This window comes from Ictalurus furcatus, chromosome 7 (assembly GCF_023375685.1).
Source record: "Ictalurus furcatus strain D&B chromosome 7, Billie_1.0, whole genome shotgun sequence".
NCBI lineage: Eukaryota > Metazoa > Chordata > Actinopteri > Siluriformes > Ictaluridae > Ictalurus > Ictalurus furcatus.
In genome coordinates this window covers 14,919,876-14,944,540 of record NC_071261.1, presented here as the reverse complement: position 1 = coordinate 14,944,540, position 24,665 = coordinate 14,919,876, and the positions used below count along the sequence as shown (strand labels likewise).

The following is a 24,665-nucleotide window of genomic DNA, read 5'->3' as shown; positions in this document are numbered from 1 at the left end:
CCTTTGTTTTATCTTAGATTTTGTTTTTCTTAGATTTTGTTTTTGTAAATTTCTGAAGCTGTTATGAGATATACACAAATGCAGAAGATGCATCTAGGGATATTCAGCATTAACTGATGGTGATAATCTTAGCGTGCTAATGAAAACCTTCACCAGAAGATAAAAAGACATTGGAAATCTGATTGAATCACTCACACTATCAAGTCTATAACTCATTTGAAATATAGAAATATGGAAACTCACCCACACTATTTGTTAGTTACTAGCTGGGTGTTGTGAGCTCTCTAGCTCAACAACTTCATTCTTATGACACAAATTACACAAAAATTATACATCAGCTGACTATCATTTTCTAGCGTCCGAACAAATTAGTGAAAAATTCTTTACATGTTCAGCAAGAAAAAAGCTAAAATCTTTTTTTGTCTGAAGTTGGCACTATGACGTTTGAACTACATTAGCTGGCTTATGATGTATTAGTACAAATTTCCCATTCTATAAAAATAAAATCCCATTATTTTGTATTTTGGACTGTAGTATTTTAAATTTAAAATGCTTTCTCTTAAATTTAGGTCTATACATTGTGAAACTAAAAATATTGATAAAAAGTCTGTAACTGAAAAAGAAGAAAAAGACACATTTTGACACATGAAGTGATTTGGAAGTATATATATTATATTATAATATACATTATTGTACTGTATATGCACTTAGTATAATGGGCATTTAATATGGTGTGGCAGCTGATTGGATTGGCTATTGCAGCAACTGGCAGCTTCTGTCAACTAACAGAAACAAATTCAGACAAATTACAGACAGATTCATTTAATTAACTCTATTTTAGGTATACTCTATAATTTAGGTACATAAGTTAATGCTATATAGTCTGATGTACAATTCTTCAGTAACAAATATAGCATAAGATTATATAATACTTTAAGGTGCTGCTACTACTACTACTACTACTACTACTACTGCTGCTAATACTACTACTACTACTACTACTACTACTGATACTACTACTGCTAATACTACTACTACTACTAATACTACTACTCCTAATACTACTACTACTACTACTACTACTACTGCTGCTAATACTACTACTACTACTACTACTACTGCTGCTAATACTACTACTACTACTAATACTACTACTACTAATACTACTACTACTACTACTACTACTAATACTACTACTACTACTACTACTACTACTGCTGCTGCTGCTACTACTACGAACAAATGTTGTGTTTTCTGATGGAAATCAGCTTCTTCATTCAGTGTCCTCTTTCTTACAGTGATGAGGATATGCAGAGTTTAGCCAGTCTAATGAGCCTTAAACATTCAGACATTGGAAACCTGGAGGACTTCAACGACAGTGATGAAGAAGACAAGAGGATGATTACAGGAACAGGCAGAAGCATGGCAGTCACAGGTAGAGATATACTTAACTCTGAACCCACTCCTTTAGATTTTCAATTCAACGCTGCATTTTTCATTAGAAAATGGAATATTTGTTTGCCCCAAAGTGTTAAAAAACTGCCCTCACCCCCACAAACACACACACACACACATAAGTTAGAAAATAAAATCAAAATAGAGTTGAGAATTAAACAGCACTGTGGTATAAATTAATTGCATAAAAACCTTCACAGTTTTCTCTTTTTATACAGGCAATGCATTTAAATCTCGATCTCAGATTTCTTTTTTGCTGGCTTCTGGTTTACAAAACCTATTTATGGACCTTTGGTTCCTTTATAGATTCAAATAAAAATCTAAATTGTACTGGACACTTATATTTAGCAGAAAAGGCAAATGGTACTTCCTGTAAGGTGTGTACTGATCTTTGCATAGATACATAAATAAGGGTTATGTGTGTTTTTAGGCAGTTTTGTATTTAATAAGGTTTTCGTAAATGAGTCCCTTCTCTCATTTGTTCTTCTTCATGGTCAGCTCCTCTTCCTCCTGTTAGAAAAGTTCATGATGAGGCATGGAGGCCTGCTGTAGACACAAACCCTTTTGTCACAGGTAGCTTCCTGCCTGTTTTCTATTGCCTGCCTAATTTCCTCTCTCATTTCCTGATTGTTTAGCACTGCAGTCTCTCATCCTCACATTACTGTTAGAGCTCATTTGAAACTGTGATATTCATCCGTAATAACCCGTACCATTTATTCATTCATAATTAAAGTGAAATTCCTGTTTGGGTTAATGTTATCAGAAACAGAGTGCCCATTAATGAAATATTTAGTCCCATGGGGTCTGAGTACTCTCATCCTAGTTCTTCCTTCCTTTCTTTTCTATTATTTCTTCCATCTAAATCCCCTACTGTACATTTCTCATTTATCTGTTTCCCTCTTGTTCTGGGTCTCTCAGTTCATTCTGAAATGGATTTGAGGAGTTCATCATCATCATCATCCTCTGTTCCTAACCTTCCTCATCAAGCCTGCCACCTGTTCCAGACCTCTGTCAAACCTTCTCTCTCATCACTTTGTACTGCACCCACCCATCTCCCTGACCTTTCTGGCTCATCCCAGGCATCACATGCCTCCCGTTTTGCCTTTACTGTACCGGCATTTATTCGTGCTCATCCTCCTGCCCTGCCCAAAATCTTCCAGCCAACAGCAGGCTCAGGTACACACATGCATGAAGCCTGTGGCGTAATAAAAAACACCACAGAGGAGTGCTGCAAACTGGAAGTGAAGTGCACAGTATACACCGCTGTCAGGCACATTTTTTCTAATCCATTGAGTGTTTACTATGGTCTTCCTTTTACTTAATGGTGAGACTGGAATGTAGGAATATTGCTGTGACTAAACTGGGGCCTCAGCTATTAGACACAGTGGAGAGAGGGTCCTGTAATAGAGGCCATTTGCATGTTCATAAACAAATCATGTCTTAATGCACTGTGGGAAGTTGTATTTTCTATAGGAAGGATCTCATAAGCTGTCTGTTCTGTCTAGATTTAAATACCAATAGCCTGAATTTATAGCTCGTGCATTTAGAAGCATTTGTCTGAATCCCATGGTAACCTGTACAGCACGCTGTGAATTTGCTCATAGAAGCGGCTATACCTTCTGCACAGCTGTCTTTTTTCATTCACTTCCTGTCCTATTGTGCCTATATTGTGTTAGGTTTATGTGATAGGTAAAAAGGTCTTGAACAAACAGTCAGGGCAAATTAGAGTGAAAAAAGGCCTTTCTTCATGAAATTTGTATCTGTTTTTGTTTAATGTCCCTCTTTTCTGCTTTGCTTCTTTTTCTGCTCTATTTAAGTGCCTGTATCTGTTTCCCGAAAGCCCTCAGGGGGCCAGGCTGACGCTCGTATGACCGAGGTCAATAGCTCCGTAGCTTCACACCCACGACCCCTCTCCTCCACATTTCCTGGTCCCAGCGCTCCTCCTTTCTCTCTTTCCTCCACCTTCTCCTCCTCCTACTCCTCTCAGCTGACTGCTCCACCTGCTATTTCTCAGACAGGTAATATCAGTCACTTTTGTAATATGACATCTCCTTGCAGTACATTAATTAGAAACTAGAAGTTGACATGTGGAAAGGATTAGCACTTTTCTACCGGCTCAGCAAACTACCCATGATCCTCCAAGTTGTCGCTGTTTCGACTGTGCTGAATTTGGTTACCCTTCTTACTCAGGTACCATGCATTGAGTGGTGCAGACCACCAGACTGATAGATAGTAGTCGTCATAGATGACCTGATTAATGTCTCTTGCACAAATTGCATCTACCAGGATGGAAATCTTCACTACTAGGCTAATGGAATGTGAATGTGACTCCCAGAAACATTTCAAAATTCTAGCACACAAAATTCATCTGAGATGTTTTGAATATTAATTTGTAAATTAAATCAGTGAAACTAAAGAGAGATTGTGAGTTTCTCTTGTGACCCCATTTGTAAATCGAGCAACCACACTTGAGGTTGCGAACCTTAATTTGGAAATCCTTGAATTAAAGTATTGTCATATTCACATGATCTCATTACAGCCTCTTTACAGGAGTATTTTACTAGACCACCCGATAACCTCCAGAGAAACTCAGAGTTTCCTTGGTAGAAATGATGGGAAAGTGATACAGAGACCTGGCCGAGATCTGGGTACAGTAGTCAGGTATTTGTTTGCGAGTAATGGCAAGCCTTGTTTGATGGAAAAGCGCCATACTATATGTCATAACTGATTGAGGGTGTGTATGGAAACTTTATTCCCCTGCCATTTACAACTTCTCTGCATCTTGCTGAGAAGTCATCCATCTCTCTGTTTGTTCTTTTTCTTTTCCCTTCTCAGCCACCTCTGCTGCTCCAGGAGCCTGGACACCTCAGAGCTTTCCTTCTTTTTCTCCCCCTGTATCTGTCAGTAGCCCTAATTCTTCTCTTCTTGGCCACGTCACTCCTGGCTCTGTACCTCTCCCTGCACCATGCCCTTTAAAACCCTACCGTGCTTCATTGTCAGAGCTAGGTTCCACCCTCACCAGGCCCACCAGTATGCCCACAGCTGCTGAGACAGGTATATAAAGCCTACAGCGAAGGAATTTAATTGACCATTTTCTAATTATAATCTCAAATTAAGGAGTGACTGTATGCTTCAGCTGTTATCGGTGTAATACAAGCTAGCTAACTAATTGTAGTAGTTTAGGACAGAAGATGACTGAAGTGTGAAATTCTCAACTGGAATGCTAAAGTTTCAATTGATCGTTTTTTTCTCTTTCTCTTTTTTCCATTTATGCTGAAAATCTCAATGAACCATGATTCTGTTTCTCCTTTTCTTTTTCCAACATTTTCCCCTCTCACTCATCCATCTCCCTGCTCTTTCAGCAACATGGCAAAGAGAGTGGAGGTCCCCTGAAGTAAAGCCTAGCCTCTGTCCCGCACCCATTACGTTAGAAGAACCTGTCCTACAGCAGGCAATGCAGAGTTCAGACAGACTGCGAAGGCCTGCCTCAGTTTCATCACCTCTCTCTGCGTTAGGTCCTCCCCTTAAAAAAGCCAGTCCCTTTACATCTCCCATTGATACACCTCTGCCTCCTTTACCCTTGCCAGAAATAGTAACCTCTCCCACCCCTAATGTGCCACCTACAGTAGGTACTGCTCTGTACCTGTCCCGAACATCTTGCACTGGGCCCTCTCCTTTGCCCCGTTCCCTTGTCCCATTAGAACCCCTGTCGCCTGCACACTCTATCCATGTTGCTGTACCTCCACCTGTCAGCCTCAACCCCATCCCTGATTCATCTCACCACCCTGATACCTCCCTTGTCAGGTTATCTAACTCTGCACTCACTCCTCATCCCAGTATTTCTACTCAGCTGTCATCTGTCCACTTTGCTGCTCCCTTTTCAACTGCTGCTGTTGATGCTGAGGTTAATCCATCTGATGTCGCTCAGCCAGGTACAGAGCAAGCTCTTTGAAACCAGTTCTCCGAAAGTTATCCCTTGCTAAACCAATTATTTACTATTTTACTTTTTTAACATGCACAAGGGCTGTGGTAGCTTGAGCCCTCAGAGTTAAGCATGGGTTTTGTGACCTTGTTTTTTTTTTGACCCGTGCATTATAAACATTTTAATAAACACTCACCTGCACACAACATTTTCTCTCCTTTTGCACTTCTTTTGCCACTTGTATGTCTTAGACCCTTGCCATCGGGTCCAGACGTTGGAATGGAGACACCAGGTTGTCCCCACCGTGTTTAGACCAAACGTACGCAGACCTACTGGCCCCCTTATTGTGAACACTCCTACATATTCTTTTCCCCCTTCTCCTTCTCCTCCACCTGTCGTTCCTGGCTCTCAATTTCAGTCCCAAACAGCCATCGCTCAACCCCTTATTGGGCACATTCCTGTACCCCCCACTGATACAAGTAAAGGTACAAATGGGTGGTCTGAAGTTACAAAGCTACATAATTATAGCGTGTGAATGTGCATGCTGAAGGACAAGCTGGTACTGTGTCTAAGGAGTGTGTGTAAGCTTTTATAGTTACTGTTATGATTGAAGTTTGCGTAGCAGTGCTCTCTGGAGGGTGTCTGAGTACAGACTAATATAGTATATGTGGTGGTCTGGGAAAACCCATCAGACATTGATGCAGTTGAATTCTGGCAAACAGCTACAACTGCTTTTGACTAAAACTAATATATTTGACGCTGTAAATATGTTCCCCGAGAATGATGTAGAAAACTTGCCAAGCTAATTTTCCTTATGCTTTCTGCAAAGATCACGTCAGGTAGATTAAGAGTCATTTTAAGAACTGCAGCTGCAAAAATGGTCAGTTTCTTTAAATATGTTTTATTTGTTATACGAAAGAAATTAATTATGCTTTGATCATGTTGGTTATGTGCCATAGCTAGATATACGCCAAATGTATTCAGCTTGTAAATGCTTGAAAATCTTTGTGTCGTTGACAGTGTAGAAATAGCAGGGAACAAATTTGTAATGTTTGTATGCTAAACAGAAAAATTTTAGGAAATTTAGTTAACAGAACAAAACTCATTGAATTAATTAGTGATTTTTTTCCAGTGCTAACGAAATAGTGAGCAGTTTAGTGAAGAGCGATGATGAGGATCTGGTTTGTTAGATGCCATGATTGACATTTACCTCAGATGATGAGACTAGAGAAATCAATGTGCAAGATGCGCATGATTACTTATTTTCCATCATCTTTGATAAATCAAATGGCCATATTTCCATCCATCCATTCACGCTTGCCCTACACAGGGACATGGGAAGCCTGGAGCCTATCCCAAGGGACTTGGGGCACAAGGCGGGGGACAACCTGGATGGGGTGCCAACACATTGCAGGGCACAGTCACACACGCACATTTACATGCACTACGGACAATTTAGAGACGCCAGTCAGCTTACAACGGATGTCTTTGGAATGGGGGAGGAAACTGGAGTACCCGGAGGAAATCCCCAAAGCACAGGAAGAACATGCAAACTCCACATGCACAAGGCGGAGGTCGGAATCAAACCCCCAACCCTGGAGGTGTGAAGCAAACGTGCTAACCACTAAGCCACCTTGCCCATGGCCATATTTATTACTTATAATTATTGTTAAATGAAATGCATATAAAATATCTGATGAGTTAGGATGCCAGACTTTAAACTGCTAAAACATTTCCTTTGACTGTTATGTGTGCAAAAGAGAAACGTATTTCAGTATAAAGAAAATGTACTTTTCAGAATTATATATAGTGGGCACTGTCAAAATTTCACCATATGAAGGGTTTTCCCAGGCTGCCACACATATCTATTACCGAAATTGACACTCTTTAACAGTTATGATGAATTAGGTTTGTTTTGCTATCTGTTTGACTGATGAAAGTATTCATCCCTTTTGTGTTTGTTTTAACAAAAAATAAGGCCACCTTAAGAATGATGTTTGTTGTGTAGGTGTGGGAATAAAAATTCATACACATAGCACTTGAACATGTGAAACGTTTAAAGGGGTGAATAATTTTATGTTCACAGTCAGTGTCAGCTCTGTGCCATGCTCTGTGTGTAAATATGCTGTGCCTCAGAAAGAAGTTGTTGCTAAGCTTTAAGGCTAATGTATGGACATTGCTGTGTCCATGGCATCAACTGGGTTCAAGATGTGGACACAATCTCCACAAGGCACTTGCAACATTGGCATGGCATTTCGAAAGCTTTACATTTTTGGAGGCACAGGCACCCTGTGGATTTAATTTGAGGACAAAAGCTAATGTAAAACTCTGCAAAGCCATGCTTGTCAACAGATTCTGCACATATCATAGCATTCTTAAATAATAGTAGTTTTTTTGTTGTTTTTTTCAGAGTCGCACAGACAACTCGGCATATTGAGAGAGGAGGAATATCCCACTGCAATCTGTCCTGGTAAGAACTGTTTTGAATGCCACATCAGTTCTCACTGCTAGTCTATATATACTACACTCCCTTTCTACATTGTTGTTTTTCTTATTATGTGAAAGGTGAGGAAAATGCAGATACCAAAACATCAAATGCTCACCAAGCCAAAGACTTAAGATCGTCCCATTGCAAGGCTGGGCATATCACCACAGCCAATCATAAACCAGACGGAGAATCATTGTTTGAACTGCAGATCGTGAAGCCAGCACCAAGGTGAGTGACTGATATAATAACAGCATTTGGGGTCAACCAATGAAAAACATATACATTGCTATTAAAAAAAAACTTTGGTAGACTGTGAAAGGTTGCATTAGAGCTATTGCATTATTGTCGATTTGTCCACCTCTTTCATTTAAACACATTTTATATTACTTGAAGACTTACACACATTTAATATATAAAAGTCGACAAATTCTAATGCATTGAAAAAAAAAAGTGTTCTACATTTAATTTGGGATGCAGACTTGAGAACAGACCAGGGAATCTAAAAGGCTTGTAAAAGTGATAATGGTTTTGTCATGTATTTGAAAGAAGTCTTGAGGTACTCCTATAGCCTAAACGGTCAGTCAAGTTTTCAAACGGCAATTTTTGATACTGTTATTTTATTTTTTATTTTGCTGTAAGCATTTTTTAAGGTTGTAAAGCTCTTTTAAAAGAGCCCAGTAGAGTTTTTCCACTATGGATCTCTAAACTGTTGTTGGTCATCTAAGATGGTAATCTGCCTTACGAGAATCATTTGAGTTTGAGGCATTGTTGGAGTTGTTTTTGTTTTTTGGAGTTGTGGGCTTTTTTGTATTTAGAGGGCCAAGCAGCACATGTAAGTTATAAAAGTTCTCAAAAGAATCTTGAATACGCCAAACGGTTTGCCTGTTATCTGCCAGCAAATATGTCGGCGAAGCCACCAAACAGGAATTGAGGGTGTATCTCAGCAACGACCTTGCACACTGACACAAATCTTTGTAGGAATCATCAGGATCATGCCCTGAGGCTCTGCAGAGGATTTCGTGACAGTGTGACTTATTGGTCAAAAGTTACAATAACATGCCAAAAATGCTTCCATCTAAGCGCCTTTTTTGCTACTCCTGCTTCATATTTTGTCCAATCTTCACCAAATTCGGCTCACATCATCTTGAGATCTGTCTAAACTTGCACAAAGTGGGACAAAAAGGCCCAGACTGATGAGAAAAGACCCAGATTTTTTAAAATTGCATCCTCCAGTCAGAGAATTCCACCACTTTCTGTGGTTAAAACTTACACATCATGAGTGAAGCTACAAATCACTCTTGAATCCCTTTGCCTAAAGTTATGGCTCTGCTTTTATGGTTATTTCTTAGGCAACACTTATAGCGTGTTTGTGAATGTGCGGCTCACAGATGGGTGCTTGGCCCCCGAAAATGCTGCTTGCATCTTTAATTGTATTTACAATTCTTAAGCATACTGTTCTATGTGCTTTAAATCCAGGAATCACTTAACCACTTAATATCACTCAATAGCTAAATAAGTACAGTTTGTAATATAATTGTCCATGAAGCAAATATTTGTGACACACAGAGTGATTTTTTTCTTTTGAACTGATGAGACTTGACTAAGTGAAACACAATGATACAACGATAGTATATAGTAATACTTTTTGTTAAAATTCAGATTAATAAGAGATAATAATCGATTATTATTTAAATGGCTAAATGTATTTGAGGACTTTTCTTCCTGAACTTCCTGAACAGTCTAGCAATTAAAAGATGTGAATATAAATAAAATGAGCTGTTAGTTCATTAACAGTTAAAACAAAGAGTTCATACAATTGTCTTGATGTAAAAAGGTAAAACATTTTTGTTTAGAATCACCTGCAGTATGTTTAAGAGAAAGTAAAAGGATGGAAATGAATATAATTCTACAAAGTTGCTCAGAGAGAGAGAAAGAGAGAGAGAGAGAGAGAGAGAGAGAGAGAGAGAGAGAGAGAGCGTCAACAAACTGATAGCATTTGGTTTTATATGATTTTGTGTGGCTTTTTTTGTTTAAACATCCCTCAAAATCCATTTCTATGTAATAGATACAGTCTCATATAATAGAGCTTATGTAATAATAGATAAGATTATATAGCTGTAATCACCAACACAAAAATCTACTTCCTGCTGAATTCAGTTGCAGCCTAGATCTAACACACATTATCCAATCCAACTAAGTGTATTGATGATCTGCATAAAATGTGTTCAATCAGGGTTGGAATTGATATGTTCAGGAATGTAGATATCCAGGTTGGTGGCCACTGGTATATACTGTAGTAAAAATAATTCTAATAAGGCTTTGTAACCTCGTTAGATGCATTAGTTTGTCAATATAAATAATATATTCATTAATTTAAAAAGGCAGATGGCTGATCATTATATTTGCACTACTGTTTTATTTTTTTGTTTGAATGTATTTTGTAAAACAAGATATACTTTTGATAAGCATTAAGAATTTATTTCTATTAAAATATATTAACACAATCAGTGCCAGGTTTCACAAAAGCATTGAAGTACATACATCAGTCTTAAATGCTAGTGCAAGTGTTACATGTAGCACCTTCTACCTGTTAATTTTATCATTCTTTTGAGAAACTGGTTTGATATCACAATGTCATACACATGTGTGTTTTATCACGTATCATGTGTTTTTACAGTCATCTGTATTGTCAATTTATTTTGTGATGTCATCACCCCAGTACATTTCTTGATGCAAAAACGTTGCTGATGGTTTTTTTGTTTGTTTGTTTTTTTGTTTTTAGAAGCTGGATAGATTTGTTATCCAGATTTAACCTTAATTTGTGCTACTTTATCAATGTGTTTCAGTGGCCGTTTTCAGTATAAAATCTGTAAGCGGAAATGGTCATATCATGCCTGGACAAATTTCACTTTAGTGTTTTTCCTTCCCAGACCTGAGAGTATGGTCTCTTACCTGCAATCTACCCCCAAAGTTCCTAGTGTCTCAGAGGCCCAATCAATTGAGTTGCCTAAATCTGACATGGATGTGGCTGAGAAGACACCTTCCAATACAGCTTCACAAACTATTCCATCATCTGTCATAGTCAAAGAGTCTACTTCCCCCTTGGCTGAGGTCAAGTGCACCCTATCACAACAGTCAACAGAGATGCAGGCAGTGTTTACTGATAAAGAGGAGAACTTAAAGCTACAAACTGAGCTTACAAATTTGCACAATGTCCAAACAGATGAAAATGAGCAAGAAATAAATCTTACTACAGAGTTGACATTTAGCCCAGAAAAGATTAAAATCGATCAGGGGTAAGTCTAGCATGACATAGCATGGTTGCATTTAGTTTTTCTATTTGCATGCACATTAACAGAGCAGTACTTATAGGTGCGTAACCTTTAGGCTCTGATTTAGTTATAGCATGCATGTATTGCCATCTGTGTAGACATACATAGTTGCTCATTTTACTTCAATCCATCTAAGATCTGCACTATTTGACCTGAATTCTGGTTTCCCTGTCCCTCAGAGCAAAGAGCACTGCTGTTTTCCTTCCCTTTTGTCCAAGGACACCTATTTCCAGTTGGTCACCCTTCACATCAACATGTGACACAGATCAAAGTCAAAGTGGAGTTTTGCCAATCAATGGATCAACCAGGATAAAAGAGGAGGTCAATAATCTCGCCACTGACTACCAGAAATCAAATCAAGACTATGAAGCTGTGAAAAATATTGTGGACTTGTCAGAATGTTCTGATATTGCACACAGTCCACAATTTGCACAGGTCCATAAGGCAAAAATAAAAGCAGATAAAAGTGAGTCAGATAGGATTGACTTTTTTCTGTCTGATGCAAAAGCATCACATGTTTCTGGATTCCCATCTGGGGAGGATATTAAAATGGAGGATGTGCAGTGGCCTAAAGATGAAAGTCTGTCACAGGAGGAGAGACAAGACAAAAGAATAAATACAGTGGCCCCTAAGGATACAGAATATCAAGAGAGACACTGCTTTGAACATATGCGTGAGCCTCAGTTGAGTGAAAGTACTACTCCTGACATACTTTTACCTCAGAGGTCAAAGGTTGATAATACCAAGATATATAGAGAGCCATGCATGGTCAGTATTCTTCCATCCTGCCCAAGAGCTGCATCTATACCTGGCTTGCCATCCTTATACTTGCCAGAGAAAGCTATCAAATGGCTATCATTTGAAGGGTCAATAAGAGTCATGCCATGTAAAAAGGAACCTGCTAAGCATATTCACAATTTGGGAATACAGTATCATGACATTAAAATACTGAACAAAATGATTTCACTGAAGCCAACTTGTCCAAAATCTGTCAGCATTCCAGGATTTCCATCTGTGCCCCTTGATACTGAGGGCATACCAAGTAGTGTTAATTTCCTTCCAACTTGTGCTAAAGCCTCAGGAATTGCTGGCCTACCTTCAAGACTGCCATTTACAATTTCAGAACCTGAAACCTGGCCAAAGAATAACATGATGTTATGGGAAAGAAAAAAGAAGAAAAGTAAAGTGCAGATCCTATACTTATTTACAGAGAGCCCAGATATGTTTAAGGCAATGATTCCTATAAGACCGTCTTACTCAACAGCATCTAAGGTTCCTGGATTTCCATCTACTCCAGGGTCCATACCACAAGAACATCCAAGTATCATAAATATGATACCATCTTGTCCAAAAATTTCCAGTATTACAGGGTTCCCTTCAGTGATTCTCAGTATTGAGCAAGATCTCTCACTTTGCTGATTCGACTACACGCCATTATTTGTGAAGCAAAATAAAGATCAAATAAGGGTTATTCATGACTTGGAAAAGCCATATAATGATATTAGACAAGTGAGAAATATGTTTTCACTGACATTAACATGTCCAGTAACTGCTGCTCCTGGTTTCCCATCTGTACCAGTTCATATCGAAAAAGTCCCTAATGTGGTCAGTCTATGTCCAACTTGCCCCACAACTTCAAGGATTTCTGGCTTGGCTTCAAAATTGCTAGTCATTGAGCCAGATGATAAATATAAGCATATGGATAGTGTAATACTGTGGAAAAGACAACCCACACATGACACCACAAGTGACCCACACATTCTTTATATGTCTACATATAATGCAGAAACAGCCAATTCAATGAGTCTTATAAGGTCCACTTGCTCAACACAATCAAGGATTCCTGGATTCCCATCTGCCCCACAGTATAGGCCTCAGAAAGACCAAAATATTGTAAATATGATGCCATCTTGCCCAAACAATTCAGAGATTTTAGGCTTCCCATCCATAACAGTTATGAGAACAGATCAAGAAATTCAACAGTGGAGATTAAACAGTGAATGGTTTATTCATATGCCAAGGAAGAGAATATCAGACATGTATATTCTGAGTCAGGTTTTGGACACATTTAAAGAAAACATTGATTTTACAAGGACTATGGTGGCCTTGGTGCCAGCGTGTCCCAGAAAATCACATTCTTCTGGCTTTCCATCCCTAACAACACAGAATCATGAGTGCGCTCAGTGCATGATAAAACTTCTAACTTCTTGTCCAAAAGCTTCTTGTGTCCCTGGAATACCATCTGTACTCAACACCGAATCTGTTTCCTATAAATGGCCAGTGGACACTGAGCCATTATGGGTTAAAAGAATGAGGAATCAATCATACTGGTCCAAACTTTCATATCCACCTCAATATGAATGTACAGATGACAAAGATGGTATACAAAGCATAGTTTTATTAAAACCATCTTGCCCAAGAACAGCAAAAATTCCTGGCTTCCCATGTGCACCACCACCAAGATCAGAAAAGCATATCATGTCAAATAGACTGTCACCCTGTGCAATAGTTGAAACCTGTGGCCCACTGAGTTTAGAGTCATCTCTCATCTCAAGCTTTTCTATGACAACTGTTCCTATTACAATTCTAACAGAGGAAAGAAATCCTTCAAAGGAATGTGATATTGCTGTGCAGCATTTAACAAGTAGTTCAGATGTAAATGAAGTGACTCATATCAATGCAACTAAATTGACCTCTAGTTCCCTTGAAGAAACCAAAGAGGATATAGGATTTTGGATAAGAAGTGAGGAAGGAGAAAAGGGAATTCTGGAAAGTGGGTAAGTTTGGGACATAGTTCTGTAATGCAAACAAATATATATTTCTCACCCTGTAGTCAGTGGACAGTGCACAGAATAATTTTCATAAACCCTGTGTTCAGCAAAATAGACTGCAGAATGTGGCACTCCCTACCTCCAGACATACCATTATTGCTCACTGCTGGAGAAAGGTGAGTTACAGATGTAGCTCTTTGCATTTACAGTGTAACTTGGACCAATGCTATACTGGATGGCTTGCGGTAACAGCTTCATTTACCTCTCCGTTTCACTACTAATAATAAAAATGAAAAGCATTTGACATGCTGTATCATACGGAATGCGAAGCCTTACAAATCATATGACATGGAAAAGGAATCTGTTCAACATCTTAGGGTGCTTTCACGCCTATTAGTCCATCTGAGTCCCAATCAGAGAGAAACTTGCATTGTTTGCTGTTTTGATTGGTTTGTTTTCACACTGCACATAATTAAACAAACCTAAAAATGTTGGCTGAGCATTGTGCAGGGCTGATAACTCAAAAAATGATCATCAAGTGTGAATAGGAATCATAAAAAAATCACCCATTCACAGAGAACATGGACCTGGCACTCAATAAATTGCTAGATAATTTTATAAGTACCTACATTAAAACATTTTGTGTATTCACTGTTTATTTTTTTGAGTTCATTATATCCATAAAACATCTAATTTCTGCAGCACTACAGCGCTGTCCTTTGGCTTAGTTTGCACTTTGTGACTCAGTTTAGCAGCTTTCATCTACAGGAAAATGTTCCCCACATCCCAAAATAAACAGCATGTTTGGTTCACTTCCGGCAGTTGGGTTGATACAGGGTTGCATAACTTTCTAACTGCAGTTGAACTGTGCTAGAGTTGTTGTTTTGCACCCAAGTATGATCCTTGTGTTCTAACCTGCAAACCACACCAAAGAGGAAAACAAACCAGGATTCGATTCAAACAGACTTACTACTACATATCTGAATGCACTCTCAGACACTGCTATATTGCAAAGGAAATTGTGCAAGCTTGAATGAGTCCTGTTTGTATTCTTGTGGTGTTTTATGGATGTGTTGTTTATTGGTTTTGTGGCATGACTTTTGGAAACTGATGACAACTTATGCAATTATGTATGAGAAAATGTCGGTGTAGAACTTGTGAAAATATGTCCTTGGAATACCATCTGTACTTGCATACCCTTACGACAATGTTTTACTTTCTTCAGAATTGAACGTACAGATGCTGAGTTCCAAAATACAGATGATTATACATACAAAGAGCACTCTGCTTGTGATGAGTGTAGATTTGAGAACCTGATACAAAGACCAGATCAACTCGCATCCAGACATAAGGATGAAAAAGAGACAGTGGAAGACAGATGTAATTTAGAGCCTTCCATGAGTAACACTAAGTCCAAATTACAGCAGGTCCAATGGGTACCTAACATGGCTGATCTCTTTCCATCATGCCCAAGAATTTGTCGAGTTCCTGGATTCCCATCTACAGCTATGACTATTACTTATGAGACAGAAGGAATGGACTGGCCTAGAGATGGAAATACATTGTGGAGAAAGGTAATGGGACCTAAAACAGAAGAACCCGTTCTGTACATGGCAATACCTCAGTATGATACACAAATGATTGGAAATATGGTATCTCTGGCCTATTCGTGTCCCAGCGAAACAAGTATTATAGGTTATCCTTCTGCCATCAGGGGAAAACTATTAAAAATATCCTCCATAAGTACATCTTGCTCCAAGATCTCCAGAGTAGCTGGTATGCCGTCAAGCTCCCTAATTCAAGAGGACAAGCCTCATGTGGAGTGGCTAAACAGGAAAAGCTGTTTGTGGGACATGCAGTCAAAGGAAAAACTGACCTTCATCATAAATAAACCAGTTCAATATACTGAGATTTCCAGTATGATGGTGGCTATTGCTCCAACTTGCCCTGAGAGAACACTCATTCCTGGTTTTCCATCTGCACCATGCTCAAAAGAAAGATGGAAAGGTGACACCATGGAAACCTTTTCTTCAACTTTCTCAACAGTATCTACCGTATCTGTAGTTGCTGGGCATACTTTGAGAATAGCACCAGCAGCTCAAGTAAATGGATGTACCACTACATCACAACTTCAAGTCAAAGTGGTTCCAAGTATGCCGAGGCTTCTTCCAACATGTCCAATGATCTCTGGAATTCCTGGATATCCATCTAAACAAGAATCTAACAATTTGGTGTGGGTCAGTGGTCAGACACTAAATTTAAGAAAACAATTAAAAGAAAACACAATTAACTTTAATGAAACTGGAACAGATGCAGAGGATATAAATAAAAATATGACTTTATTATCAACCTGCCCTCTTGCATCACGCATTCCAGGTTTTCCATCTACACAGCAACGTAAAGGTCAGAAGCCAAACATGCAAAAGATTCGTCCCTCTTGCCCAATGCTCTCCCATATAGCTGGATGCCAGAGCATACAGATCCCCAGATCATCAAATTGGCCAACCAGTCAATTCATTCTGATGGATAGGCAAACTAAGAATCCTACAATTATTATAAATAAAGCAAAAGAGAACAAGATACTTGAAAGCAGTGCTGCTTTGCTGCCAACTTGTCCATCCAAATCCTGCATTCCAGGTTTTCCATCTGTACCAGAACCAAAAATGCAAAATATTTTTCACTCTTGCCCCAAAAGATCTAAAACTGTTGGATTCCCTACTAAAGAAGGAACAAGGCATTTTGATTGGTTAGTTGACAATCTAAATACAATTCAATTGTGCGGCAGTGCACCAAAACACAAGTTATTTTTTATTAAGGACAAAACAGACAAGACCAGAGACTCAATGAAAAGTATGTTTGCCTTAACTCCAACTTGTCCAACACTGACAAGAACACCAGGATTCCCATTTGCACCAAAACGCAAAGTTGCCCCTAATATGGTAAATCTTCAGCCATGTATTCCAAAAACCTCAAGAATAGTTGGGCTCCAATCAAGAGAGAGAACACACACACCTGTATGGCTTTTTGAGAAAAAGTCTTTGTGGGAGAAATTATTCAATACAAGATCAGATATTTGTGACCAATGCCACTTTGACCCTCCTTGTGAACAATTAGACTATTACAATATGAAGAAAATGATTGCTTTGGTGCCAACCTGCCCAAGAGAAGCTCAAACCCCCGGCTTTCCTTCTATACCTTACATCAAAGTGGATAAATTCTATTTACGAAAAGAGTCAGACATGAGAAGTATGCTGAATTCTTGCCCAGGGTTTACTCTTGTTCCAGGCTTTCCTTCAGTAAATTCAGTTGTCTCAATGGACTCATCATGGAAAGTTCAGGAGAAGACACTGTGGGTTAAACCTGTAAAGCAGAAATCAGTTTTAATTTCAAGTGCAACCAAACATTATGAGCAATATGTGAAAACTGTATTGATTACACCAACATGCCCTGATAAAGCTAGAATTCCTGGATTTCCATCTGTAAGAACGTTAATGTATGAAATGACTGCACTCCTACCATCTTGTTTGTATGCACCAAGTATACCTGGAATGCCATCTAGGAAAGACATAATTCAAGATCTTACTGAAATAGACAGAGTGTTGCCTCCTCTGACACTTTTTGGAGAAAAACCTTTGAAGACAATGATGCTTTTGGTTGCTAACGATCTTCCTACAGTTGAGGATAAAACAGTTATGTCCACTTTGGTGTACTGCTGCCCAAGCAAAGCAAGGATTCCTGGATTCCCATCAATGTCTACTACACTTTGCACACAAACTGACATGTCTGTAACAAACCCCAATCAAATCCAGACCCAAACAGAGCCTGAAATGGCACTCAGTGGTATGCCACATGAGATAGGCAAACGGGATCTAACAGTGAATATCAAACTCTCTGGTAAGACATACTTACAGAGTGTATTTTACTTAATGTATCTTATGACAGCAGAGTGAACATTGATTCCCTGTCTTTTTAAAGATAAATCCCCAGAAATAAAAAAGAGCCAAGAAATTCTTGAAGGGTGAGTTCATTTGTGCCTGTGCCTTTTTTTTGGGTGATGTATTTTTCCAGTCATCACACACTAATACACCAAAGTTTGTTAATAATTTGCATGGTTAACGTGTGGCATTTGTGCTTATTTTTCACAAATGTAACTTATTGGTCAATAAAAGAATAAAGATTTATTTGAAGAACATTATGTATCTCCAAATGTATGATTTGAGTACAATAGTATTTGAAATTTGAACTGCATGAGTGTGGAGGATTTGGCATGAACACAGTATTTTGGCATTGGACTCCAGCGTAGTATCTTCTTAAGACATCCAATTATCAGCAGAAGTCCACTGCAAGAAAAGCAATCCCTGGAAGAGCACACTGTGGAGCAGTCATCTCCAAGCCAAACCCATGACACTACAGACTACTCAGAGACTGATATAACATCTGGATGGGAGGTACTGGAGGCAGAGGATCCTTTTATAGTAAAAGAAGGATCTTCAGGCCTTGTTGAATCCATAGTTGGTGTTTTTCACAAAGGGTAAGCAAGAGACAAATATGCAGCATGGAAGATGACTTAAAGCAAAATGTTTTTAAAACATTTAATTGTTGTAGAGATTTACTTGTGTAATAGGTCTGTTCTCTAATGTGATGTGACTGTGTGATGTGAGTACTATATTCAAATGCTGTCCATGTTTTTTGTGACCTTCTAATGCGATTTTTCTCCTTAATGGGACAAAATGTTGTCTATCTAGATCACTGTACTAGATCACTGTTTACCTTATCACAAATTCCTTTTGCAGATCTAATCATTTTCTTACCAAAGAGCAACACACAGCCTATTTGACTGGCAGGTTGTACATGAAATCCACAAATTAGAGAGCTCATTGTGCACAGGAATTGTGATTTTTAAAAAAAAATTTTTTAATTTTTTTTAAAAACAACTTTAAATCCACAATAGTCCTGTGAGGATAAAATTGAGGAAAGTTGTTCCTGTGAAATGATAGGATTAAAAGTACGGGTTTTAAATAGGATTTGTAAATGCTGTAAAACATATTTTTGTAAGCATTTTTTGTAAGTTTTGTCATAATAATATATTAATTGAAAGAGATTTTAACTTTTAAAAGATTTTGAATGATATTATTGCTATTATTTATGCCCCACTCAAGTTATGCATTTTATTTAGTTTTGAGACAGTAGCTGCGATGTTGCAGCCCTCTGGTTTTGGAGTGGATGTGGATCAATTGACCACTGTTGACCCCTGTTGTTCGGTGAATCCTGAAAACAGTGTTAGTGTGAAACCCATACAGCCTTGGTGTGAACCTGCTGAGGAGCCAATCCTACAAAAAGCATTACATGTTTCATCAACTGAACCTCAGCAGTTTAAATTCCCTGTAAGTGCTGAACCATACATGTGGCACTTGGCTGACAGTCGATCTGAGACATCCTTGTGCTCTAAAGATGTTGAAAGCTGGCTTACCGAGAATGGAGAACATAGCCAGATGAAGAAGTGGCCTCCACTAACAGAGGCAGACCTACATGATATTACCAAAGAAGAGGAAGAACACGTCCCGCACACTTTACTTCAAATTAGTGAAACAACCAAAAAGAAAATGTTTGATGTTGATGAGAATATTAAAGAAGAGTTTTTTGATAAGCCATTCTTGATAGAGAAGGGGTGAGTGTGTTGGAATGTTGTCTGAGTGGCAGCATGACCTAATCCAGTTTGTGCTTTCCATGCCTTTTGCCATTCATCCTTTTGTACTGCAAAGCTTTTCCTGAAGCAGCCTTGTGTGTTTGTGTCTTGAAGTATTAATGCTTGAATTAGTTGATCTATTACATGTGCACGTTTCAAAGATTTAAAAAAAAACAAAAAAAAAACGTGATGATGTTGGATTAATGATGTGCTCGATTCTTGAAAATTGAATTGTTGGCTGAGGGGTTGTTTTTGAAACTGCTTGCCAGCAGTGTTGCTTGTTTCTAGCTTAGAAAACAGTTTTGGTGTTGTTAATTGGAATGTTCTGGAAATAATTGGAAAGGTTTGATGTTTATTAAAAAAACAACAATGATTTGTATTCTCACCCTTAAGGCCACAGAACCATAGTGCTGCACTCATCCAGCCTACAAGCAGCAAGCCTCAGAGAGAAGAGATAATGACATTCTCTCTAACATCCCAACAAAAACATTCAGAGAATGTTAGAAATGAAGAGACCTCTGTTTTAACATCTAGTCAACCTCCACCACCTCAGGAGGCTTGCTTGAACTCCAGGCTTCAAGAAGCTTCTTTGACAGCAGTCATGAAAGATCAAGAACCCATTTCTCCTTGTCCGAATGTATCAATTGCTTCACCGTGTGGCAGCAAGATAAACAGTCATCTGATTGAGGACTCTTCACACACTGAGGAACGTGTATCTGTTGTGAAGCAGATTGAATGTCTATCAGATGTATCCCAGAGCTTGCAGGCAGCAATGTCTGGATCTATGATTGAGGATAAGAAGTTGGACAAAGTTGTTGGTATGCCCATATCTTTGGAAAATCCCATGACATCTGCAGATGAAGATGCTTCTACAAAATCCATGGTGCAGAGTCCCACTGTTTTACCTGTCCCAATGCCTCGGGGAAAGAAGCGCCTTAGTGCTTCTTTACCAGATGATTACCGAGTGGAAAGTGGTACGACTGAAATAAGCACTGGCGGTATTTGCCCCTCAGACAATAATGAGATGTCAAGTAAAGCCAAAGTGCCTGTCATTTCTAAAGCTAGTGGTACTGAAAATAAAACTGAAATGCAGAAAAGGAATCAAGTGTCCTCCACAGATGTGCCTGACTCGGAAGGTGATATAAAATCAGCTACTTATATGCAGCCTGGCAAAGAGAAAAAAGCTGAAAGAGAGCTGGAGCAAATTGCTTTTGAGATCAAAGGAAAGTCAGTAGATCAAGTCAAGCCCACAGAACCGCTACTCCCAATGCCCCGTGTGATGAAGTGTTACAGTGCTTCTTTTAATGATGACATACCAACTGTTTTATCCTCACCTCCATTTGTCGCTGATCAAGGGCAAAAAGAGGCGCGGTCACCGGTTCCAGCTCCTCGTTCAAAGAAGCGCCTCAGTGCTACTTTCTCAGATGAAAATCCATCCGAAGTGAACCATGTTGTCTCCATCGTGGATCAAACTGAAAGCAAACCACCTCTCTCTTCTGGAAATGAGTCTTCATTAGATTTTTCAGAAAAGACTGTCAAAGCACTTGAACTAGAGAATAACAAATCTGTTAATAGCATATTAGTTACTGTGAAAAAAGTTACAGCCCGTCCAGAGCTTTCCTCCGCTAAATATGAAGGCAGCATACAGCTGGTTAAAGAGACTGGCAGGGAGAAAGTTTGTGAGTCTGCTAAAGCCTTAACTATGAGTGACACTGCCACAAGCAATGTTCCTCATAATGCGGGTAATATACAAAGACAAGAAGAGAGATCCAGTGAGAAAAATCAGGATGTAGGAACAACTGTGAAGGATGTTAAGCAGGGAAAAGGAGAAGATAAGGTTCATTTGGCTACTGTGTCTTTAGATGAAACTGCTGCTACATTAGATATAAAGAGGTAAGTTATGAAGGACAGAATATTTTAGACATTTTTGTGGGTAAATGATATGACCAAAACATACACTCACATATCGGTCTGCTGTATATGTTTCTGGATTTTCATTCATCCCCAAATGTAATATTGTGCTAATGCAGTTGAAAAACATATGTGAACTGATAGTAAGAAGTATCTAGTAAATGTGTTAAAGAAAATAAATGTTGCATCATAGTTTGTTTTTCACTGTTTCCTAGACAAGCTACAGAGGATTCTTCAAACCTGCCTGTCCCAAGGCCTCGTGTGAAGAAACGTCTAAGTGCCTCATTCCCAGATGATACCTCGGTTCCCGCTGATGAAATAACCCATCCGGCAGAAGGTTCTAATAAGAACATTAATGAACCAATTCTCACCAGAGGGATTACGAAGACAGAAGCCATGGTCCATCATGGAGGTTCTCCAGGAAACGCTGCTGCATCCACTGAGGCAGAGGTATAGGAATAGTTTTTGAAATTGTATTCCTTCAAGTAGATTTGTGCCATTTTGGATATGCTAACATGCATTTATATTGTGTTTTCTTTCATCTCAGACAACATGCCTTGTAGATTCCAGCCAGTCTCTTCTAGAGTGGTGCCAAGAGGTAACGCAAGGTCACAAAGGTGTGAAGATCACAAACTTCAGCACCTCCTGGCGAAATGGTCTTGCTTTCTGTGCCATCCTCCATAATTTCCATCCTGATAAAGTGTATGTACTTTGATATTTGAGGAATCAAGTGTGTAAAACAAATGATTGTGTAATTATTTCGATGATTTCAGAAATGTAGAAATCATCTTTCCATTTATCTAGGAATTTCGAAATGCTGGATCCTTATGACATTAAGCAGAACAACAAAAAGGTTATCTTTTTTATGTCCTTCTCTCTTTGTACATTTGACCATTTTGGTCATCTTTATTACAGTTTTAGTTGATAGGTACCCAGTTGGAAATCTGTACTTTATTGTTGCCACCATTGATCCTCACCTGAGCACAATGCCTTGAAACATCTTCAACATTTTCAAAGTATATTTAATGTTAGTACACTTTAATTTGGCTTCACTGCACCAAATACTTTTATTCAAGCTTGGTGGCAAACTCCAGTTAATGCAAATACTCATGCATTATTACTGAAGCCTCACTGCTGGAATTTTTCATCTACTGTAAATAAATGATAAAGCATTTAGAACAGTGACTTAGGATGACACATGGTGACGATAGTTGGTATATTTGTTTGAAAGCATAAAAACATGATACATATCTTCAGTTGGTGTGACAATTTGATTAAATTATTTATTCACTACCACTATGACATATAGAAGGTGCTGAGTTAATCCAAAGAGAAACATAAACTGAGTAGTTTCTATATTTAAAATAATTGGGTATTCACAAAACCCATACAAAAAAATGCAAAAATGTTTCAGACCTAAATACTGTCAGTATTTTCTTCTATTTAATCACTGCCACACTGTCTCACAGGCTTTTGATGGTTTTGCTGAACTGGGCATCTCCAGACTGATCGAGCCCTCTGACATGGTACTGCTGCCCGTGCCTGACCGGCTCATTGTTATGACTTACCTCAGCCAGATCCGAACACACTTTACTGGCCAGGAGCTCAGTGTGGTACAGATTGAACAGAACAGCAATGAGTCAAGCTATGCCGTGGGAGATAAAATACAGAACACAGACCCGGATGCTGCTGCACGCTATTATGCTGAGAGATTCCAGACCAGCCACCTTGCTCAGGAGACAGCTGGGAACGTCATTGACAAAGGAACTAAGGAGAATCCAAATACCAATGGTAGTTTGGTACCACCTCCTCGAACTAAACGGACTCAAGGGATGAGTCAAGCGGGAGGCTCAGGGGGAGCCCAGGCTCCAGTCGTTCCTCCAAGGACTCACACTTCATCCACCAAGGGTTTTTCTCATGTCAGGGATGCAGATTTGGTAAAGAAGCGGCGATCACAGCTGAGAGGGGAGTCTTTTGAAGAGACTGAGATGTCAGAGAAACTGACTGCAGCAGAGGTAATTTAAATAAAATTCACTTAATTTACCTTAAGTACCTGAATTCACATTGTGTGGTTTGGACACAGATACCTGTGTACTCTTATACTTAGAAATCAGGACTTTAGAAAGATGTAGAGTCTCCTAGCATTGGGAATATTTACTGTAACTCACAGGTTGAATTTCAGTTGAATGTTCAGTTTTCACTATATTATATTATATTATATTATATTATATTATATTATATTATATTACCCCAGCTCAGCTGCATCCTTGAATCTGTTTAGTTTCTGGGTAACATGGCAAACTACGTTTTTTGTCTTAATAACTCGAAGCGAGAGATAAATAAAATAGGCTCATTATGGAATGACAGTTTATATCTGGTATAGCACAAGTGATAACAGGAACTGTGTGGATTTGTGTGCTTGTCTAACTTTAAATGTTGAATGAGTCATTAATTAATACATTAAAAGGCAGAATACTGTGGTATAAAATGAATAAAGCACTTTGCCCATGTTATGACAAGAAATTGATCACGATTATTAGGGTGGTAACAGTAACTCCATCTGAAGTGGGCTGCATCACACCACCCCGCTGTTGATTTTTTCCCTATAGCTTATGTTATGTTTTATTATGTTATATTATATTATTATTATTATTATTATTAATATATGTAGGAATTAAGATTATATATATATATATATATATATATATATATATATATATATATATATATATATATATATATATATCCTGTTAGTGCAACTGGAAATGTTTAGAATTGTGAAATTAATCCAAAGCATGTAACTTGTTTGTTGATGTTACACAGACTGGACCAAGTCATGCTGAGAGTGGAGCAGCCAAAGCACCCTCAGGAGCATGTAAGCACATTTATTTAATTTAAATTACAATTCATTATGATCAGATCACAAGTGGGGCCTGTTAGTATAACAATGATCAAAAAGTTAGACTTGTTTTTGCACATAAGTCTTATAGGTTCCTTATAGGCAGATAGGTTCTTTCCTGTAATCAAGATAAGTGCTTTTGAAAATTGGCAAAAGTCCACCCTTGCCAAATATTTGTCAGTTGTTGTACTGAGCTTTGAG

The 24,665-nt window shown here is 38.6% G+C and overlaps 2 protein-coding genes across 6 annotated transcripts in view; both read left to right on the top strand.

Annotated features, from left to right (window-relative positions):
- Positions 1-24,665, top strand: part of ehbp1l1a (EH domain binding protein 1-like 1a) — a 49,794-nt gene that overhangs the window by 16,918 nt on the left and 8,211 nt on the right. For 2 of the 4 annotated variants that reach the window (XM_053628821.1, XM_053628822.1), the window contains exons 6-16: positions 1,299-1,435; positions 1,954-2,028; positions 2,374-2,631; positions 3,273-3,473; positions 7,788-7,847; positions 7,943-8,093; positions 21,781-22,015; positions 22,113-22,267; positions 22,370-22,418; positions 23,035-23,580; positions 24,389-24,440. In XM_053628821.1, coding sequence (XP_053484796.1) covers positions 1,299-1,435; positions 1,954-2,028; positions 2,374-2,631; positions 3,273-3,473; positions 7,788-7,847; positions 7,943-8,093; positions 21,781-22,015; positions 22,113-22,267; positions 22,370-22,418; positions 23,035-23,580; positions 24,389-24,440 — 1,919 coding nt within the window. Of the gene's footprint in view, positions 1-1,298; positions 1,436-1,953; positions 2,029-2,373; positions 2,632-3,272; positions 3,474-7,787; positions 7,848-7,942; positions 8,094-10,795; positions 11,162-11,376; positions 13,012-21,780; positions 22,016-22,112; positions 22,268-22,369; positions 22,419-23,034; positions 23,581-24,388; positions 24,441-24,665 lie in introns of those variants that run through there. The other 2 variants (XM_053628820.1, XM_053628823.1) reach the window with 2 other exon arrangements.
- LOC128609915 (uncharacterized) lies at positions 13,650-20,135 on the top strand. Of its 2 annotated transcripts, none has more exons than XR_008386297.1 (6): positions 13,650-13,974; positions 14,076-14,144; positions 15,194-17,986; positions 18,302-18,499; positions 19,145-19,636; positions 20,048-20,135. XR_008386297.1 is itself a non-coding variant. In XM_053628819.1 (6 exons), exons 1-6 carry the CDS (start codon positions 13,676-13,678, stop codon positions 19,638-19,640), a joined length of 3,774 nt encoding a protein of 1,257 aa, XP_053484794.1. In that variant the 5' UTR covers positions 13,650-13,675; the 3' UTR covers positions 19,641-19,997. The 2 variants fall into 2 exon arrangements, 1 of the variants encoding a protein (XP_053484794.1); XM_053628819.1 differs by lacking the exon at positions 20,048-20,135 and having other exon boundaries at positions 15,194-17,862; positions 17,944-17,986; positions 19,145-19,997.

Bases quoted from the DNA above. Each gene is read 5' to 3' on its own strand.
- LOC128609915 (XM_053628819.1), top strand. From the start codon at position 13,676: ATGTCAAATAGACTGTCACCCTGTGCAATAGTTGAAACCTGTGGCCCA. The intron at 17,987-18,301 runs GTGAGTTCATTT...AATTATCAGCAG, and splicing joins AGCCAAGAAATTCTTGAAGG to AAGTCCACTGCAAGAAAAGC. The intron at 18,500-19,144 runs GTAAGCAAGAGA...CATTTTATTTAG, and splicing joins GTTGGTGTTTTTCACAAAGG to TTTTGAGACAGTAGCTGCGA.